This window comes from Grampus griseus (genome assembly GCF_964374135.1).
Source record: "Grampus griseus genome assembly, chromosome: 1".
NCBI classification, from domain to species: Eukaryota; Metazoa; Chordata; class Mammalia; order Artiodactyla; family Delphinidae; genus Grampus; species Grampus griseus.
In genome coordinates, this window is record NC_139017.1 from 122315232 (window position 1) to 122334514 (window position 19283).

The following is a 19283-nucleotide window of genomic DNA, read 5'->3' on the forward strand; positions in this document are numbered from 1 at the left end:
AGATCATACATTCATTTCCTTGCACTATTCCCCTAAGTGTCCCCTATTCTTTCTTTGAACCTCAAAGCATTCTGTTTCTAGAAACCTATACAATAGTGCAGTAGCTTGGGGCTTGGGGAGAGGTATGCTGTGTAGATTGAAGGTGTTAATTATCCTTACCTCATTTTAATTTTCACAACTGCACTACTAGATGGAGAAGATGCTTAGTAAGCATGTATTAATCATGTTTTAGAGAAGAAGAGAAATCAAGATTCAAAGTTAGGTAACTTGTCCCCAAACTAGAAGCAGAGCTGAGTCAGATTTATGGCAGGTCTTTAACTCTTGATCAGTGTGTTTGCCTAAGCCTGAACTTCTAAAATATCTCCTCCTAAAGTTTCATGAATTCTTGTCCCTTGTCTTCTTACACTGTCCACTTTCTAACTTTGTAGTTTTCCTCTCTCTTCCATTTCCCAAAAGACACATTTGGGGTTTTCCTGCAGAAGAGTTTTGTCTTTTGTTCCACATTTTTTACTTTTCAGTTTCTTTTCTTTTTCAAATTAAATCCTTATCCATTTTCCAGTTTTGCCCCAGAATTCATCAGAAAAAATTTAGCCATAGAAGTATATGTAAGAGACCATCCAGTCCAACCCCATGTTTTGCTAATAAATTTAATAGAGCACAGAGAGTAAATGACTTGCTTAAATTCAAAATTGGTGGCAGAGCCAGGGTAGGATTTGCTTCTTCTGATTCTTAGTCCATTGTTGTTTTGAAACATTTAATAAAATTGCGTAATAGTAAAGATGAAGTAATGCAACTTCTAGTAACTTTTCTTAATGTGTATGAACTGTTTATTTCCAACTTTTCCAGATTAGATAAAGAGGAGAAGCTTCTGAAACAAAGTCTAGAATGCTGAGATGATTTGGCAATCTGAGAACAGAGTTGTAACCAGATTGAAAAGACTACAATTATTTCTTAAATCTGCAGTGAAACTTCTTCTCATGAAAGTCCTTCAAATTATGTAATTAAGTGGTTCAAAGCTCCCAGACTGGTTTCAATGTATTATAATGTAGCACATTTATCAAACTATACAGGGAGTTTCCAGTGGAGCAGGTTATTCTCCCGTAACCTGACAACCGGAGATTACGGAAAACAAAACATCATAAATAAAAATTGGCTGTGAGGAAAGTTCTCTTACACATTATATTAGGAATAATCTAGAAATGCATAAAAACCACGTAATGGAGCCTAAGGGAAAATAAAAATTTTATTCCCTCCCCACAAATTAATTTTTCTGGGTTTTCTCATTTATCATCTTCAATAGATATATGTAGCCTATAGCCCAAGGCATATTTGAACCAAGAAATAAAGTACTGAAGGTTTTTAAATGTGTACTTTTAAATCCTACTGTAGTAAAATAAAGTCCAAATGCAGAATATTAAAAACAATCTTCCGGGGATTCCCTGGTGGTTCAGTGGTTAGGACTCCACGCTTTCACTTCCAGGGCCCGGGTTCAGTCCCTGGTCGGGGAACTAAGATCCCACAAGCTGTGCAGTGTGACCAAAAAAAAAAACCAAAAAAAGGTCTCCCTGGTTAGTGTTTTGTACATTTAAAAGATCATTATCACTGTGGAAGGGACAAATCGGACAAATCTTCCTTTAGGATGGAGAAAAGTAATTGCCCTTGACACTAGGCAGGGATGGAGAATTTAGGGGTTACTGATGTAGTTGTGTTCCTCGCTATCACGGTACAAAAAGAACTCTCTCTTCCTGCTGATAACCGGAGGAGAGGCAAGAGGCCTGGGAGAGTCACATGGAGCCTGGAGAAGATGCTGACAGAAGAGCGGCAGCTCTGTTTAACCGCAGCTGGTCTCACGGCTCCCTTGACCAGATTGTTATATGAGGCTGTTTAGAAGGAGCAATTGTGCAGCGTGTTTGCTGAAAAAATGGCTTCAGTGGTGGCCAAGCATCCTGGTTTTTGTTTGTCCCTTCTCCCTTGTAGAATGGGACTAATAGGAATAATCTACCAGAAGTCTATATATTGATGCCAAAGTTTTTCTCCCAAAGTCTCATCGTCTAAAATATATTTGCAAAAATTCTCATCACTGTTCAGCTCCTTAAATAGAGGGGTGTCTAATATAGGACACCTAATATCAAGGTGTCCACAGGGCTCTATTCACTGCTGGAAGCTCTGCAGGAGCATCGGAGACTCCTTTCCTTGCTTTTTTCATGGATGTTAACTTGCATTTATGTTTAAAATTAAACAGGGAATTAAGAGTTCTACTTCCATCCCTGCTGCCATTTGGAAATGGCGATATCATGCTCACTGCCTCTAATTCCAATTATCTTCATGCTGCACATCTCATGAGTTCTGGGAAAGCTCGAGTGTCTCTTCCCATGTGCCAGCTATTGCTTACAGAGCTTGGTTTCATAATTTCATAATCAGTGCATTGTCATTAGAAAATTATGGGAAATTACAGTGGACTAGCCAATGTAAGGCATATGAAACCTGTATTAGCCTAATAAAAATAATTTTAAATTATTAGCCTCATAAAAATTAATTTTTAAATAATCAAGGAGGACTGTGTAAAATGACTGAAATTCCATTTTAATAAGTAATTTTATGAATTTTCCTGATTATAAAAAGTTGGAGAAATCCAACACTTTATTTTGTAAAAGAAAATGAAAATGTAACTTAAGTGAGTTTTTAAATCATTCTAGATGAGGCTCAGAACACTTCCTGAAAGATGGTAAGTGGTCAAATATATTTAATTATTGGATGAAGTGAGGGACTGAAAGAGTTAGCACCAATAGCTTATAATAAGAAGACAAAAGAATTAATAACCACGTGTTTTTCTTAAAGGCAACTGAACTGAAAATACAGTTTTATACCTTTTAGTCAAAGACTGAGATCTAACTGATGTAACTTGAATAACAGGAATGCATTTTTACATGTTGCAAATATAGAAATTGAGATAATTTATATAAGAGTTAGGATGAAGTTTACTTTTACTTTATGTTAAAAAAAAGTTTCCTAACAAAGTGTACAAAGTAAGGAAAATTGCTAGGATGTTTTATCTGTGAGAGAGAATAAATTGTTTTCAAGCTCATACCTCCCCATCCCCTTTCAGCATTTGTTGAGAACTCACTCTGTGGGAGTATTAGTTTTCTACTGTAGCTCTTTAACAAATTACAAACTTGGTGGCTTAAAACAATACAAATGTATCTTACAGTTCCGTAGGTTGGAAGCCTGACATGGGTCTCACTGGGCTAATATCAAGGTATGCACAGGGCTGCATTACTTTCTGGAAGCTCTGAAGAAGAATCAGACTTGTTTCCTTGCTTTTTTTTTTTCTTTTCCTTTCAATTTCTAGAGGTCATCTATAATTCCTTAACTCATGGCTCCCTTCCTTCATCTTCAAAACCAGCAACACTGCATCTCTCTGACCGTTCTTCTGTGGACCCATCTCCCTCTGACCACAGCTGGAAAGGTTCTCAGATTTTAAGAACCCGTGTGATTACATTAAGCCTACCCAGATAATTCAGGATAATCGCCCCATCTTGAGGCCCTTAACATTCATCACATGTGGGAGGCAGTGTTCAGTTCACAGGGCTCTGAGCCAGCATCAGAAGATACTAATGTAGATATATTTATTTTAAATAATTTTGGTGTATTTGGTGTATTCATATTTATTAATGAAGGGAATAATCAACTCCCTTTAAACAAAAGACTTTCCTAAATTGCTTGAAATGTTTTTATGTACATAAAAAATTTAAAATAATTTAATAATTGTTTAATAATAATTCCATTGCCTTCTGCAAGTCTACATATTTTACATAATTTAATTGTAATAACAATACAATTATATATACATGATAGTATCTTACATTCTGTTCTTTTCACTTACTTCATATATATATTATTAAGCAAACAGGCTGTATTTTATTAAACTTTACTCCTGATACTAGAGATTTATTTGTTTGCAGTTTCTTACTAGATTAGATAATTCTTCACTGAACATTCATTTATTTGTCCAGCTTTTTCCTTTTATTGAATAAATCCCTTGGAAAAAAATTCTTTGAAAGGAATTACAGAGTCAGAATGTATGCCTACCCATTTTTCTCTTCTTATTTGTCTATAGAGCCATAATTTTGTTCAGGTATTAGGTGGTAAATTGGTCAAGGACCAGAGTGTAAGCCCCAGAGAATGTATTTGTCTTATAAGCCAAACCTGGAAATTTCCATCTCCTGTGCCAGTGATTGGTTTAAGAATTACCTGTGACTTAATTCTGTCCAGTAAGACCAAGCTGACATTTTCATAGCTGGTGAGGATTTGATCAGAGCCGAGATTTAGAACACCGAATCTGTGTAGTGCTGACATCTATTTGCACCATCGGGGTGTTTGTTATCACTATAATTCAGATGAGAGGAGGAGCTGAATGGGGATGAGACTGGAACAAGAGCAAATGGCAGTGCAGAGGACAAGGCAAAAGAAGGATTCGAAGGTGACTCTGACGTGTTGAGCCAGGGTGACTGTGTAAGAAAGAAAGTGCCATTGTTGGGATGGTAGGTTTGTGGGTGTTTGGGATGCCCAGGGATGTTGGGACCCCTTCAATTTGGGATGTGTGACCTGAGGACAGAACATCCAAATAAATGTGAGCCTTAAGAGAGAGACATTTTGGGTTCAGTAGAAATGTACCGTGAGCAACACATACAAATCACATATATAATTTTAAATTTTCTAGTAATGTCGTTTTTTAAAAAGTAACAAGTGAGGCTAATTTTAATAGTGTACTTTATTTAACACACTACATCAAAGATAGTATCATTTCATTAGTCATTACATATCCCAGCATCTCAATTTTCTCCAGCCACGTTTCAAGTGCTTAATAGTCATGTACGTCTAGAAAGACCAGTTTAGGAGCTGGTAATAAAGTCAGCACCTTTCTTTGTTTGCAGGTGTGAACCCATGTTCGGGTTGTTCCTGCTTTTTTTCTGCTGTTACGAACAATGCTGTAATGAACAGTCATACACACAACTTCTGGTGCAGCAGTTAGGGGCAGTGTACTCTTGGGAGTGGGACTTGTGCACAGCAGCAGCAGAGACAGGCCTCACTGTCTTCCCAGGTGGCTGCTGCAGCTCACGCCCCTGCTAGTAGGATGCAAAAGCACCCACATGGCTCCACACCCCAAAGTCACGTTTCATTTTTGTCAAGCTAGTGGGTGTAAAATGGTTTCTTACTCTGTCATAATATTCATTTCTCTGATGATTAATGAGCTTGAATACCTTTCCAGATCCATTTGAATCTTCATTTTGTTCTCTTCTGTGGTAATCACAAATATTTATTCATTCAAATATAAGTATATTTATATTATGTATGTTATAGATGTCATATATTATATTTGTATATGGATCATATATTCATTTACAAATGGTTGTTGAACACCCTCTGCTAAATACTGGTCTAGGTACTGGGAATGAACTAGTGAGGAAAAAATGATATAGTCCCAAATTCTGCCTTCATGGAGTTTACATTCTAGTGTGTGTGCAGTGACCAGGGAGAGACCAAAAAGAGGTAAAATGCTGTTTGACGTATGTCAGTGAACCTGGGTTTAAGTCTGGCTCAGCCATTTTACGTCATTAAACCTTGGTTTCTGCAATTGTAAAAAGGAGATGGCAATAATATTTATCTTCTGTTGTTTATTAAATACATATGAAGAACTTGACACAGTGTCAGGCAAATTGTAAGGATTCGGCAAATGCTAATGACAAGAAGAAGAAGAGGAAGAAGAAGAAGAAAAAGAAAATATAACTACTATTTTCCCCTTTCTTGCTTCTATTTTTTCTGCTAGGTTTTTTTTTTCTTTTTTTCCAGTTACAACTACTGAAGTTTCAGATTACATATGTTTTGTTTTTTTTTGAAGCATTGGCTCTCATTTAGGTGTCAACCTCCTGGTATTTTCTGCAGCAAGACAGACGACTTTGGCTAATTTTGAGATGTGTTGTTTTCCAACTTCTTAAATCCCAAGAACAAAGAGCCTGAGTACATGTACTTTTAAAAAATCTACATCACGTTGAATAGACAAAAATGTGGGAAAATCCAGAGGAATATCTTATATAATTCAGGTCTGTGTTCTGTGAGTATAAGTGTTGCTTGAATTGATCATTTCAATCCAATAACCAATTGATTGTTAATTTATGTGCAAAGTACCGTGTAGGGAGATGCATATGACTTTATTAATCTTTGGAATAATAATTTGTCCCTTTTTCTTAGATAATGATGTTGAAAATGATCTTCAATCATACATCAGTTGAGCACTGCAAGTCGTACACAGAAAAGCAGAAAGAGTGCAGCTTCTTCTTAATAGCTGTTCGCCTGGCTTCACTGAACCAGATCTTGGATCCCTGGGTTTATCTGCTGCTAAGAAAGATCCTTCTTCAAAAGTTTTGCCAGGTAGCAAATGCTGTCTCCAGCTGCTGTAATAATGGAAAGAAAGTACAGATGATCTCACTATCCAATGAAATAACACAGACAGAGGCATGAAAGAGAACTCTTAATCAACTTGCATGTTCACAGCTTTTGGCAACAAATAGCCCTAAACCTTACTGTGAATTTAGGCATATCTGGCATGCCACTGTTTATGCGTTGAAGTAGAATTTTTGATATAAGGCTAAATGGTCTCAGAAGCATAGATAATCCCCTATGTGCCAGAAGTATTCAAACACAAACAAAGGAAAATAGATTAATAATAGTCTAGTGTTTGGGGGACTCTGTCATTTGTAGCTGAATATGTGATTATTTATTAGGTGAAGACTTTTTCTTCTATATAAATGATCTTGGTCTGTGATGGGGGTGGGATGGGAATAGTTAATATTCTAGTATTCTGAATACATGGGGAATTTAACGCACAGATCGTTGAAGACAAGGTTTGTTTTTGCTCAAAACCTTGGCCTTCTGCTTTCTCTTTTACTCTCTCTTTCTCTCTGTGTCACTCTTATTCCCCTTACATTTTTTTAAAAAGTTGACTTAGGAGTAAAAAAACATCTGTAATGTATCCACAAGTGTTCATTGGTACTGATGTTATTTAAATACTGCTCAATTTGTAAATTAGCTGCTAACCTTACAAAGTTTAAGTTTTGGTTGGGTTGGTAATTAGGTTTATTCATTATCTGAATAAGAGTCAGTTCCATTTATTTCAAAAATGACAGAGTTTGTGACCATCCAAATTGCTAAATGTTCTTCCTTTTGATTACATTTTTAATTCCTACAAGCCTGCAGAAGATTCGTAAAACTGTGCTTGGGAGTCAGTGAAGTGATTTTTCAAAATGCTATTTAAGGACTGATTTGAGCACTAAATATACGTACTCTGGCTAATTATCTTCCCTGATTTTCCACCAAAAGTATTCTCTTCAGTATTTTGGGTATTTAAATACTAACTCTGATTCTAATACCAATAAATATTTTGAAGCTTCCATAAAGACTTTCCATAGTTTGGCCTATTTATAGGATTAGGAAATAAATAATATTGATCCCTCACAGCACTTTCTCTGCCCTCTTCTCAAAGTAGCTCTATCTAAATATTTATTCTTAAAATGTTTCTCTCAGGGTCTACATGTGTACAAACCTTGATAGCTAAGCTTGATATCTTTTTGGCACAAGTAGGTCACTACGTTAAGTTTTGAGAATTACACTTAAACAGAAGATTTCCCCAACAAACACAACAATCTTTCAAATCAGACCTACATAATATGTTCTTCATACTCTTTAGAGCATTCATTTTGCAGACTTACTAACATTTTCTTATGAAGATTTTAATTTGTTTTTTCCTTTATTGCCTTCCTAGTTTTAAGAAACTTGAGATTTATTTATACTCCTTTATAGTAACTACATTTGTGTTTGTGTTCAATAAGCATTTGGGGAAGAATTAATTTTAAGAGGTACAAAATATCTATTAGATTAATAAGTACACCACTCTAAGTCAATCAGGAGGAATCAATTTAAATGACCATGTCAAATTGAGTGAGACAGCAAGATCTGCTGGGAGCAGAAATAGAGACACAGATGTAGAGAACAAATGTATGGACACCAAGGGGGGAAAGTGGCGGAGATGCGGGGTTGGTGGTGGGATGAACTGGGAGATTGGGATTGACATATATACACCAATATGTATAAAATAGATAACTAATAAGAACCTGCTGTATAAAAAAATAAATGAATAAATATAATTCAAAAATTCAAATAAAAGAAAAAAATCTGCTGGGAGCACTTTTGTAACTCATGATCGTTCCACTAGTCTAGGTTTTGGAAAAAATGATGATAAATAACCTATACTAAAACCCCATTATAAAAGCTCTCTATGCCATAGAATTGGATTATCCTACAGGTCACCTCATGGAGGATGAAACAAAACTACATACTTTTTTTTTCAGGAAAAAAGTGCACTTAAATGATCTTATAGTGAAGAGGTTTTACCTCTTGAGTGGTCCTCAGACCCTAGGTTTAGATATACACATAGTATAGACCCAAGTGGTATGAGCTTGATTGGGTTATTTCTTCCAGCACCTAGTACAGCACTTGGAATATAGAAAGTGTTCAATGACTGTTTGCTCAGGGAATGAATGAATCATTATCTGCCAAAACAAAGTGCACATTGGTGGGGCCCCACAATATGGTTGAAGCGCTTCATGCCATTACAGACCATCAAGCTGATACAGTGAATGATCTCTGCTTGTTTAATTACAGAAACACAAATTTATCTTCAGATGTGCAGTGTCATATTGTTGCATAACGAAGAGCGTTATTTGTATTAATAATTTAAGAGACTGCTACTCCCAAGTGGTAATTGAGATTATTGTCAAAGAAATAGCACTTTTCATCAAACCACAGAAATGCATAAAGACAAAACAGCCTAAAACTCATGCTTAACTACAAAACAAATTCCTGCCCAGGGATACATGGTAGTTGTGGATGATGGCAGTTTTTGAGCAAGCTTGAAAAGGAATCTAAAAAAAAAAAAAAAAAAGAGGTTCTGAAGAACCTAGGGTCAGGACAGGAATAAAGACGCAGACGTAGAGAATGGACTTAAGGACATGGGGAGGGGGAAGGGTAAGCTGGGACGAAGTGAGAGAGTGGCATGGACATACATACACTACCAAATGTAAAATAGATAGCTAGTGGGAAGCAGCTGCATAGCACAGGGAGATCAGCTCAGTGCTTTGTGAACACCTAGAGGGGTAGGATAGGGAGGATGGGAGGGAGACGCAAGAGGGAAGGGATATGGGGACATATGTATGCATATGGCTGATTCACTCTGTTGTACAACAGAAAGTAACACAACATTGTAAAGCAATTATACTCTAATAAAGATGTTTAAAAAAAGAAGAATTAATGAATAGGTAAATAATTGAAACAAGTAATTCTGGAAGAAGGATCTGGACATAAGAGGCTATCTTTTTAGTAGAGACTTTAAAATATAATATTATTGTCAAAAAAAAAAAGGAGATGGAAAAGGAAGAATTATGTAAACAGCATGTGAGTTTTGTTATGTAGGCAGCCATTTGTTAGTACATGGAAAACCTGATAAGAAATATAAGTCCTAAATGATATCAGTCTTTGGATGATAGCTGAAGTTAGATTTCAGAGATGTTGTTCAGAGGCCCTAGATGTGGTTAGGAAGTAAACATCTAAAGTCACTGCAGAAGAGTATGTCAGTTTCCACGTTTAAGTTCATTGGCCTTTAAATTCACTCGCATATACTTAGTTTATCCATGCATATATCTGAGCAGGAAAAAAATGCATGCATAAATTATGAGAATTACAAAACTTCTCGGTATTGGTTAAAAAAAAAAATAGAGACCTAGGAAACTAAATAGAAAGTAGTGAGTGAATGCAATGTAGAAATATATGTAATGTCAGCTGTCGTAGATTTTACGAAACAGTTTTGATTTTTCAAACAGTGAATTTATACCGCTATGTTGTGTCACAGAAGAGAATGATGACATGTCAACCAATTAGAACAGTTTACTTTTCAAATAAAATAAGTATGGTGGATAGCTTTAAAATATTTTAAATTGAAGAAACAAAATGTGTTATCCCAAGATTTATCAAATTTACCTAATGCTATATATGAAGTTATTTTAAATCATGCCAGATTTAAATGATTGTCAATTTTAAAGTGCACATATATACTGAACACTTCTTTATTATATAAAAGACCTTTTGACCATGTTATGGAATAAAATTGTGGAAGCTCATGTAAAAGTTAACTATAAAAGACCCTGTGACCACACTGGCATTGAGTAATAGACAAACTAAAAACTTTGACAAAACGGTATTTTAATAAGGTGGACAATATTCTAATATTAAATTTTCAAGAATTAGGAATTTTATTTATTTAATACTTTATATGTTTTTGTTGGTTTTGACCCCAGATTAGTGATCTGCTTTCAGTCTTCCCCATGTCAGTTATCATAGTTCTTTGTATTGGGATTAAGTCAGCTACAGAAAATAGAAAAATTTTGTTTTATGAAATTTTAGGCACATATATTACCCATTTATTCTCATATTTTAACCCCAAAGCTTCTCTTGAAATATACAGATTACTAGAAGATGAGTGACACAGAGAGACTTTATTACTACAGAGAGTATTTATTACTACAAACATATAAAAAGCTTAGTATGGAATAATTAAAATTTCCATGATTTACCTCTGTAAAAATTTAGGTCGCCAACCATGCCCAATCTTCATAACTGCTTGTTTATTGCTAGCTTTGTGATTGTGTTATGTCTCAAATCTGCAAAAATTGAGGTCTAAATAAATGGAAAGAATTGTTCAATGAATGAGATTATAACATTTTTTAAATGAAGAGTAATATTGTGGCTAAATCGACAGAACTGTTTTCTGAGTTGCAATACAATGCTAATAAGAGGTGACATTATCTGTGATGTTTCCTAACATAGGTTATGATAGAGTCTATTTACAAAATTTGGAAATCAGTCTAAAACTCACATGCAGATTTGTTAAGAAGCTGCTATCTGTTCAGAATTCTAAGACTACTGACAGGTGGTGATTACGTATGAAGCATGAAACAGAGAATTAGGGAAAATTCAAAAATTAAACTCCATTATACTGGTATCATTAATATAGTTACTAATTACATGTAAAAGTTCATTTCCCCTAGATTTCTCTCATGCAAAAGGTTTCAATTTTATAATGATTCATGTTGTAGTTATTAAGTAAAATTTTTCACATGCCTTCCCTGAATGCCTTTTTTGGATTGAGTCCACCTATAAAACTGAAGAAAGTAAAAAGAATAGTACAAGGTGACTTTGTTCTCAAAGTGACAAAGGGAAAACTGAAACTATACATATTTATGAAAGACTTCAACAAGTCTAGAAGTGAGGCATTTTTTTTTTCTAAAAGAGGTCAACAATTATTTTTTTGTACGCGGGCCTCTCACCGCTGTGGCCTCTCCCTCTGCGGAGCACAGGCTCCAGACGCGCAGGCTCAGCGGCCATGGCTCACGGGCCCAGCCGCTCCACGGCATGTGGGATCCTCCCGGACCGGGGCACGAGCCCGTGACCCCTGCATCGGCAGGCGAACTCCCAACCACTGCGCCACCAGGGAAGCCCCCATATAGTCTCTATTTTATAATTCCTAAAGTGAGGATTCTATTTAAAGGCTTATAATTTATACAAGTTGAGTTGTAAACCATTACATTATGATACCACAAGACAAGTACATTTTGATTCTCTAGAAATGCAGTTCAATCAGACATATACCATATTTATTCACATATAAATCACACTATCTATTGAGAATGAAAATTATTTTATTTTCAGAAGTTTTACATCAATCTATTTCAAAGCATAACTCAAATATCCACTGGAATGCTTATTTCCTCATTAGGAACGAGACTGTTTCCCCAGTGCCCTTGCCTCCAGCCTGTTTTTCCATTTTCTCACGGAGAAAAAGTAACAGAAATATTTACTATGGTGAAGCTGGGATTGTTTTTAAGAGAGAGAATGGTTTCACATTTCTAATATGCTAATGTCCTAATATATGAAACATCTGAGTCTGCTTTTTAATATCTGCTTTGATGAAATAATTTTATTATGGGAGTAAAGATAAGAAGGAAAGAGATTACCATCAGATACAAATTAGCCTTTTCAGGCTTTCTGAGCATTTTAGAGATGATAGCACTTCTAAATTTTTTTAGAGCAGATCTTAAATCCTTTTGTTAATTGTTTTAGAATTAGAATATTTTGACTTTTTAATTAAAGTGAATCAGATATCTAGCCAAAAGCTAGCTAATCACCAGACTTTAATAGTTATTTGAAAATAGTTTCTTTCTATGGTTTTCAGTTTCTGTAGAAATCAAAGCTGTAATGTTCAGCAGGAGAAAATGTGTATGACTTACTGATGGACTTCAATGTTCTTTCAGCTTTTGAAACGACACTCATATGGAACAGGCATGGAGGGTGGGACAGAGAACAAAGAGAAAGAGGTGAAGGAAAACCTGTGTATTTCTAACTTGTCAAGATTCTTCATCCTTTTAGGCCATTTCACAGAAGCAAGGAGAGGAAGAGGCCACATTTATCTTTTCATAATTGAGCATCAGTAGGACAAAGCGAGGAGTGGCCAGTGTTCTTTTCTGTAAGAGTGAATGTTAAATTCACTCAACTCATCACTGACTGCTAAACTCTTTTTCTTCCCAATCTTCCTGCATATATATGAAATATCTTACCTTCTCCCTCTTCTTTAACCAAACAATTTTGTACAAATAGCATAAAGTTGAACATTTCTTTAAGGAAACAAATTAAAAATAGGCACTGATTATTTTGATCTGTTTACAACAAATGAATATATTATTTTCAAAATGTATCTAAGTAAGAATTGAAATCATTGGCACTTCAATCAATCATGTAAAACTCAGTATAGAAAGTGTACATTTCTCCACCTCTCCTACTCAGCACCCCATCCCTACACACTTGGTTAAATGGGAAGGTATACTGTTGTCACCTTTATGTAGTTAGTTATCTTAAGTGTATTTAAACATATCTTCCAGTATGTTTTAAAGGGTAGTCTTCAATATGGTGGAGACGAAAAATAAAAGAGACTATGAAAAGTACATCAGAATTTTGACGGCATTCTAGTCAGAGCCAGTCTGTGTACTTAACAAATGTACGTTATTTATGTTGTGCTTGTCAATGGAAAATAAAGTCGAATATTCTGAAATGTCCCTGTCTTTCTTTCCTGATGCCAACTCATGTCAGGAATGTTTTACTTATAATCACATTAAGCATTTTGCTAAAATCCTATTTGATGTGCTTTGCCAAGATAACAGCACAATGTAATGCAATAGCATCATCCTATCTGTAACATTTAAATCATTTTGTTTTATATTCCATAATAACATATAGTACAAATTATCACTGATGTGCTATAAACTTGAGAGGTGCTTTTCAATATGATACCTAGTCATGTTATAATCTCAGAATTTTTGTTTTTAATACAAAAGCACATTTATAAATTATTCTAAACTTAGTTCTCCTACTTTCTTGTGGCTTTGAGTATAATCTACAGGCAGCCAACATGAGAATTGCCCTTGTTTATAGTCAGCTCCTTCAGCAGACTTGTACCTGTGTATTGGTGTGAGCTGATTACTGGTAGAGATGTGTTGGGCTACCCAACTACCCTATTCCATGTGCTTATTTAGCTCAACTCTACTTCTTCCTCCCTCAGTGATGGGAGAAGTTCTGTAGAACATAGACTGCAAAGCCAAGCTCATTATAAGTAACACGCCGAGCTCGCCCTCCTTCCTCCTAAGAAAAGGCATTTAGGGAGAGTTCTGCTGTAAACCGCTGACCAAATCTTTTTTTTTTTTTTTGGCTCCACTGGGTCTTTATTGCTGCGCACGGGCTCTTTGTTGTTGTGGTATGTGGACTTCTCTAGTTGTGGCGCACAGGCTGCAGTGCGCACGGCCTCAGTAGTCTGAATAGTTGCGGCACACTGGCTTAGTTGCCCCATGGCATGTGGGATCTTAGTTCCCCAACCAAGGATCAGACCCACATCCCCTGCATTGGAAGGTGGATTCTTAACCACTGGACCACCAGGGAAGCCCCCGACCAGATCTTATGATCTCTACAGTCTTGTAGCATTTGAGGTAAACATCATTATGGCTATCTTCCGGTACACCAAGAATTTCCACTACAACGCTGATGAACCTACATGCCATGGAATGACATTGCCCAGTTTCATGTTCTCAGAGGACAAGGAGTCAGGCATCTTTAGATATCTTGGAGGTTGTTGTGCTCACCTAAAAGTCTTGAGTAAACCTATTTTGGAGGAAGGTGCTCAGAATCCAAGCCAGTCCTCCAGACTTGTTCTTTTCTTCAACATATATTTGTTGTGTACCAATTATGGCCTAAGCATTCTGGTAGGCACTAAGACACAGGGATTTAAAAAACAAACAAAAATACCCAGCTTTCAATGAATTTATAATCTAGTAGGGGAATAGCAAATCATTTGAACAGAGCTGCTATTGGGGTAAGCCTATGGTAATGAAAGCATATGGGGGAGGTGATGCTGAAATAAGAAATAGTTTCCTGTAGGAGTTGACATTTAATCCGCATTTTGGAGAAAGGAGTTGCTATTAACCAGGAAGGTGGAGGCACATTTTAAGATATTTTTTCACTCCACTCTGCCCAAAGCAGTACAATTTCCAAGGCATTCAAACTGACTAAATTCTAGTGGCCCTGTAAAAAGTGTGGGTCTGAATCGTGCATACCTCTGTAATCTCACAGAGTGGGGAAAAGTGACTTGGCCTTAGGGCAGGATTTCTGAAACATGGAACTCTTTTCGTTTTTTGTTTTTTTGGGGTTTTTTGCGGTACGCGGGCCTCTCACTGCTGTGGCCTCTCCCGTTGCGGAGCAACAGGCTCCAGATGCGCAGGTTCAGCGGCCATGGCTCACGGGCCCAGCCGCTCCGCGGCATGTGGGATCCTCCCGGACCGGGGCACGAACCTGCGTCCCCCGCATCGGCAGCCGGACTCTCAACCACTGCGCCACCAGGGAAGCCCTGAACCATGGAACTCTTGACACATTGGGGCAGATAATTCTTTGTTGTGGGGTGTTGTCCTGTACATTGTAAGCTGTTTAGCAGCTACCCTGGCCTCTACTCACTGGATGCCAGTAATATCGCCCTAGTTGTGACAATCAAAAATGTCCCCAGACATTGCCAAACGCAGCATGGAGGACATATTGGCCCCTAGTTGGGACCCTCTGCCTTAGGGCAAGGGCCATGGCCTCTAAGAGGAAGCTATGTGTGAGGGTTTTCAGGACAAGGCCATCTGTGGGATCTTGGTCCTGACAGGCACCATTCTGGCATTTCTCAAGGAAGCAGGCATTAAAATGCCAGTTTGTGTCTGACTGCACAAAAATGTGGCACTACCACTACAGCAGTGCCCTGATCACCGTGGGCCCTGATCCACTTCCGTAATCACATAAACCTATTCACAGACAAAGAGGTACAATTTCTTAGAAAGTATCCTCTTTCTATTGATGCCTCCAATCCCTATTTTGTTCTTGATAAGAGGCCCTAGGGTTATATGTCTCTCAAAGTGATATCTAAAGATGGTCCATTTCTCTCAGGACCTCGAAAATCTGTTATAATTCCTCTTAATTAAGTTCACATTTCCTGGCAAGGTGCGTTAGTAAGAGAGAACTAATTTACCAAATTCTGTCTTTAATGGAATTTTTGCATGTCTGATCTGTGTTACAGAGTTGTAAGAGCTTTATTTAATCTGAGACATAATCTTTATCAAAGAGCAGTCAAATCTGGGGCAAATGTCTCTTTATCAGCCTGTGCCTTTCTGAGTTTGTGCCAGTCTGCAGTACCTCAGGTATAGAGCTATTACCATACATTTTGCTGACAGAGTTCAAGTCATGATCTCTATAACTGACATTTAAACTCTAGTTTGCATGAAATGGGAATTTGAAAAACTTAAACCACAAATCTGACCCAAAATTAAAATGAAAACAAAGGTACTCATTAGTTTACTGTAAATTTCTGAGACAAAGTAGGGAAGGTCTATGGATAATCAGTGCTTATGCCTAATATTATTATGCAATCCTTTAAAAAGAAGTCTTTGAATATAACATGCAAGGTTGTTTGAATTCAATTTTGAAAAGAACATTGGAAGAAAATAATTCTGAAACCATTACAACCCATTGAGGCCTTTTAAAATTAAATTTAACTAGAAGTACCCAGTGGAACACTGGTTCTTAAACACTGTGCGGTCAGAGACCCCTCTGATAATCTGGTGAAAGTTTTGGATCCCCTTCTCACAAAAAGCACAGAGAATTTTTTTTACAGTGTCAGAGATTGTGCAATCCTCCTAAAGTCTGTCTATAGATGTCTTGGAAATTTATACACACAGGTTAAGAATTCTCAATGTGAGAAAATCTTTGTGATTCAAGGAACCTCACAAGTGTCCATGTTTGGTTTGAAAATTAAAATCGAAAACTGCAGCTAAATCAACATAATTACTTCCCTGTGAATGCCAAAATTCCTTGACATCTCATGTCAAGGAATGACATGCCCATAATAGTCAATCAGCATAATGCCCATAATAGTAAATCAACATAATGGGGGTAGAATTATTAAAAGCAACTACAATCATTTTTTTTTTTTTTTTTTTTTTTTGCGGTACGCGGGCCTCTCACTGTTGTGGCCTCTCCCGTTGCGGAGCACAGGCTCCGGACGCGCAGGCTCAGCGGCCATGGCTCACGGGCCCAGCCGCTCCACGGCATGTGGGATCTTCCCGGACTGGGGCACGAACCCGTGTCCCCTGCATCGGCAGGCGGACTCTCAACCACTGCACCACCAGGGAAGCCCAAAACTGCAATCATTTTTTAAAATTGCCATCATGTGGGGAAAAGAAACAACACCATCCCAAACAGAAGAGGAGCAATATAGGTTACTTGCCAAAAACAGGTTGAAAAATGAAAGGACCATTTTTTGGAAAAGAATTACAAGTTATCCAATGACACATTTGCCTTACACAGAGTTTTAGTTTTGCCTTGTGTTGATCCAGCAAGAGAGATTTAAAACCAACTATTAAAAAAAAAATCAGTTAAAATAAATATCACCTCACCTGAAAAATGCAATCTCTAAAATGGTTAGAATCTAACTTCCAGTTATTTTCTGTTACGTGACTTTATGTTATGTTATGTATATGGATAAATATATTTTTACACTTCTGCCTGTACTATAGTTTTGTGTTGCTATTTAGAATGAAAGCAACAAGGAGGACCTATTGATTGAAACTTTCAGTAAAATGCAAGGCATACACTTGCAGACCTTACAAATGTAAAATTAATGATGCTTTAAGCCAATGCTTGAAGCTATTAGTGGAATGCAGTATTGATGTTTATAGTTTGCACTTCTCTAGAGGGAAACATCTGGAGCAATTAATGACATTTATCTTTGCATTTTTCTTGCCTTATTGAGGAAAAAAGTGCCATCTTAGAGCACTGAAATATTTATATTTTGGAAACCCTACACTTTGATACCAGAGCATCCTACATTCTGGATGTGTGTATGTGAATTGGACAGCTGTACATAGTATGCATGAAATTGCAAGTTGATTTTCATAAGTCAGTGGTTTGGAGTCTTCTCCTTAGAAGATCCATGAAAAGCCATTTTTAGAGGAAGAACAATTGCTCTTTGTTACTTATTTTCAACATTCCTTGACCATTAAATTTTTTTTTTGGTTTGCCTGGCCTCTTTATTTTAAGAATTGCAATGACAGAATTAATATTTACTTGAAAAATTTTGGAGAAATAATATTCATTTATTGCCAAGCTCTGAAGGGGAACTGCTACCTTAAATGTTTTGCAGCCCTAGTTAGACATGCATGGCTCCTCTCCTTATGACAGATTTTCTCCCACCATAGCCATTTTGCATATTTCTGCTACTATCCCTTCAACAGAATTGTCATTGAAACCTAAAATAATTCATTTATTAATTTAATTAATTAATATTTGACCACTACTGAGAGATTGCATGTTTAAAGTATTTTAAAGCATTTTTAAAGCAACATCATTTCTCTAAAATGTTCTCTAAATTTTAGTGGGTCATAATGAAAAAGAAAAACTCCCAGTGTTGGACAAGGAGTCAGAACACTTAAGTCTGTTTATCTAATTTGCTATTCAGTGGTTGTTTGCCCTTGACAATTTACTAAACCTCTCTGAACTTGAATTTTCTTATCAGCACAGGATTATTAGGATTAAATAAGAATGAAGATAAGGACACTTTTGAAAGCACTATACAAGTAGGTAATGGTTAATATTATTTTATTATCTGGATTTCATCAATGGAACATTAAATTTAATTATGACTTTTCTCATCTCAAACCACTATAGTACAGTCTGGCTAACTTAGTATTGGGCATTCACCAGAACACACAAGTGATATTAGAAGTCTAGTTCTGGTCCCACATAGGGAAAGATACATAGCTTTTTTTAAGTTTATTTGCTTCATCTGTACAATCAGAGGTTGGTTGATCTATGTGTTATCCTGTAGCTGAAAAAACATGATTTTCCTTTCTCTCTGGAATGTCATGAAGCTCATCTTGTCAGCTAAACACAGACAAGTTTTTCTCTTTTGAATTTTGAAAAACAGCTCATAGGAAATCTCTAGGCGACATAGACAGAAATGCCCATAAAAGGTTTCTGTTCCTTTTCTCCCTAAAAAGAACTTTTAGTTTTCCAGCCTCCTTCTCCTATGAGATTGTCCTCTTACCAGACTGGAGGATCATTGAATTCAGGGGCCATGCCTTCCATTTCTTAAGTTTTTCTGCCTCCTTTCCTTTTCCTCCTCATCCAAACTACCAAATCCTATAATATTGATTGTTAGATGACAGATCTCATTTACTTCTTTATTTTTGGCTCAGGAAATATTACAAAGATTAGATTGTGTAGATTTTCATACACTTGGGCTTATCAATGTGTGTGTGTATGGGATGTCCATTATATCTCAAATGTGTATTTCTTTTCTTCAGTGTTTCATTTTTAATCACAATATTTTATGTTCATGCCTTTAAAAAGTCAAGTGGCACTAAATGTTTATTATGACAGCTGAATGGATAAAGAAGATGTGATACACACGCACACACACACACACACGCACACACACACACACTGGAATACTACTCAGCCATAAAAAAGAATGAAATTTTGCCATTTGCAGCAACATGGATAGACTTGGAAGGCATTATTCTGAGTGAAATAAGTTGGACAGAGAA

At 36.5% G+C, this 19283-nt stretch overlaps 1 protein-coding gene across 1 annotated transcript in view; it reads left to right on the forward strand.

Moving 5' to 3' along the window:
* Positions 1-19283, forward strand: part of PTGER3 (prostaglandin E receptor 3) — a gene marked incomplete at its 5' end in the record, with an annotated part of 68763 nt that overhangs the window by 30814 nt on the left and 18666 nt on the right. Inside the window, 1 exon segment of the mRNA XM_082679407.1 lies at positions 6250-6429. Within this exon segment, the coding sequence (XP_082535533.1) occupies positions 6250-6429 (180 nt within the window).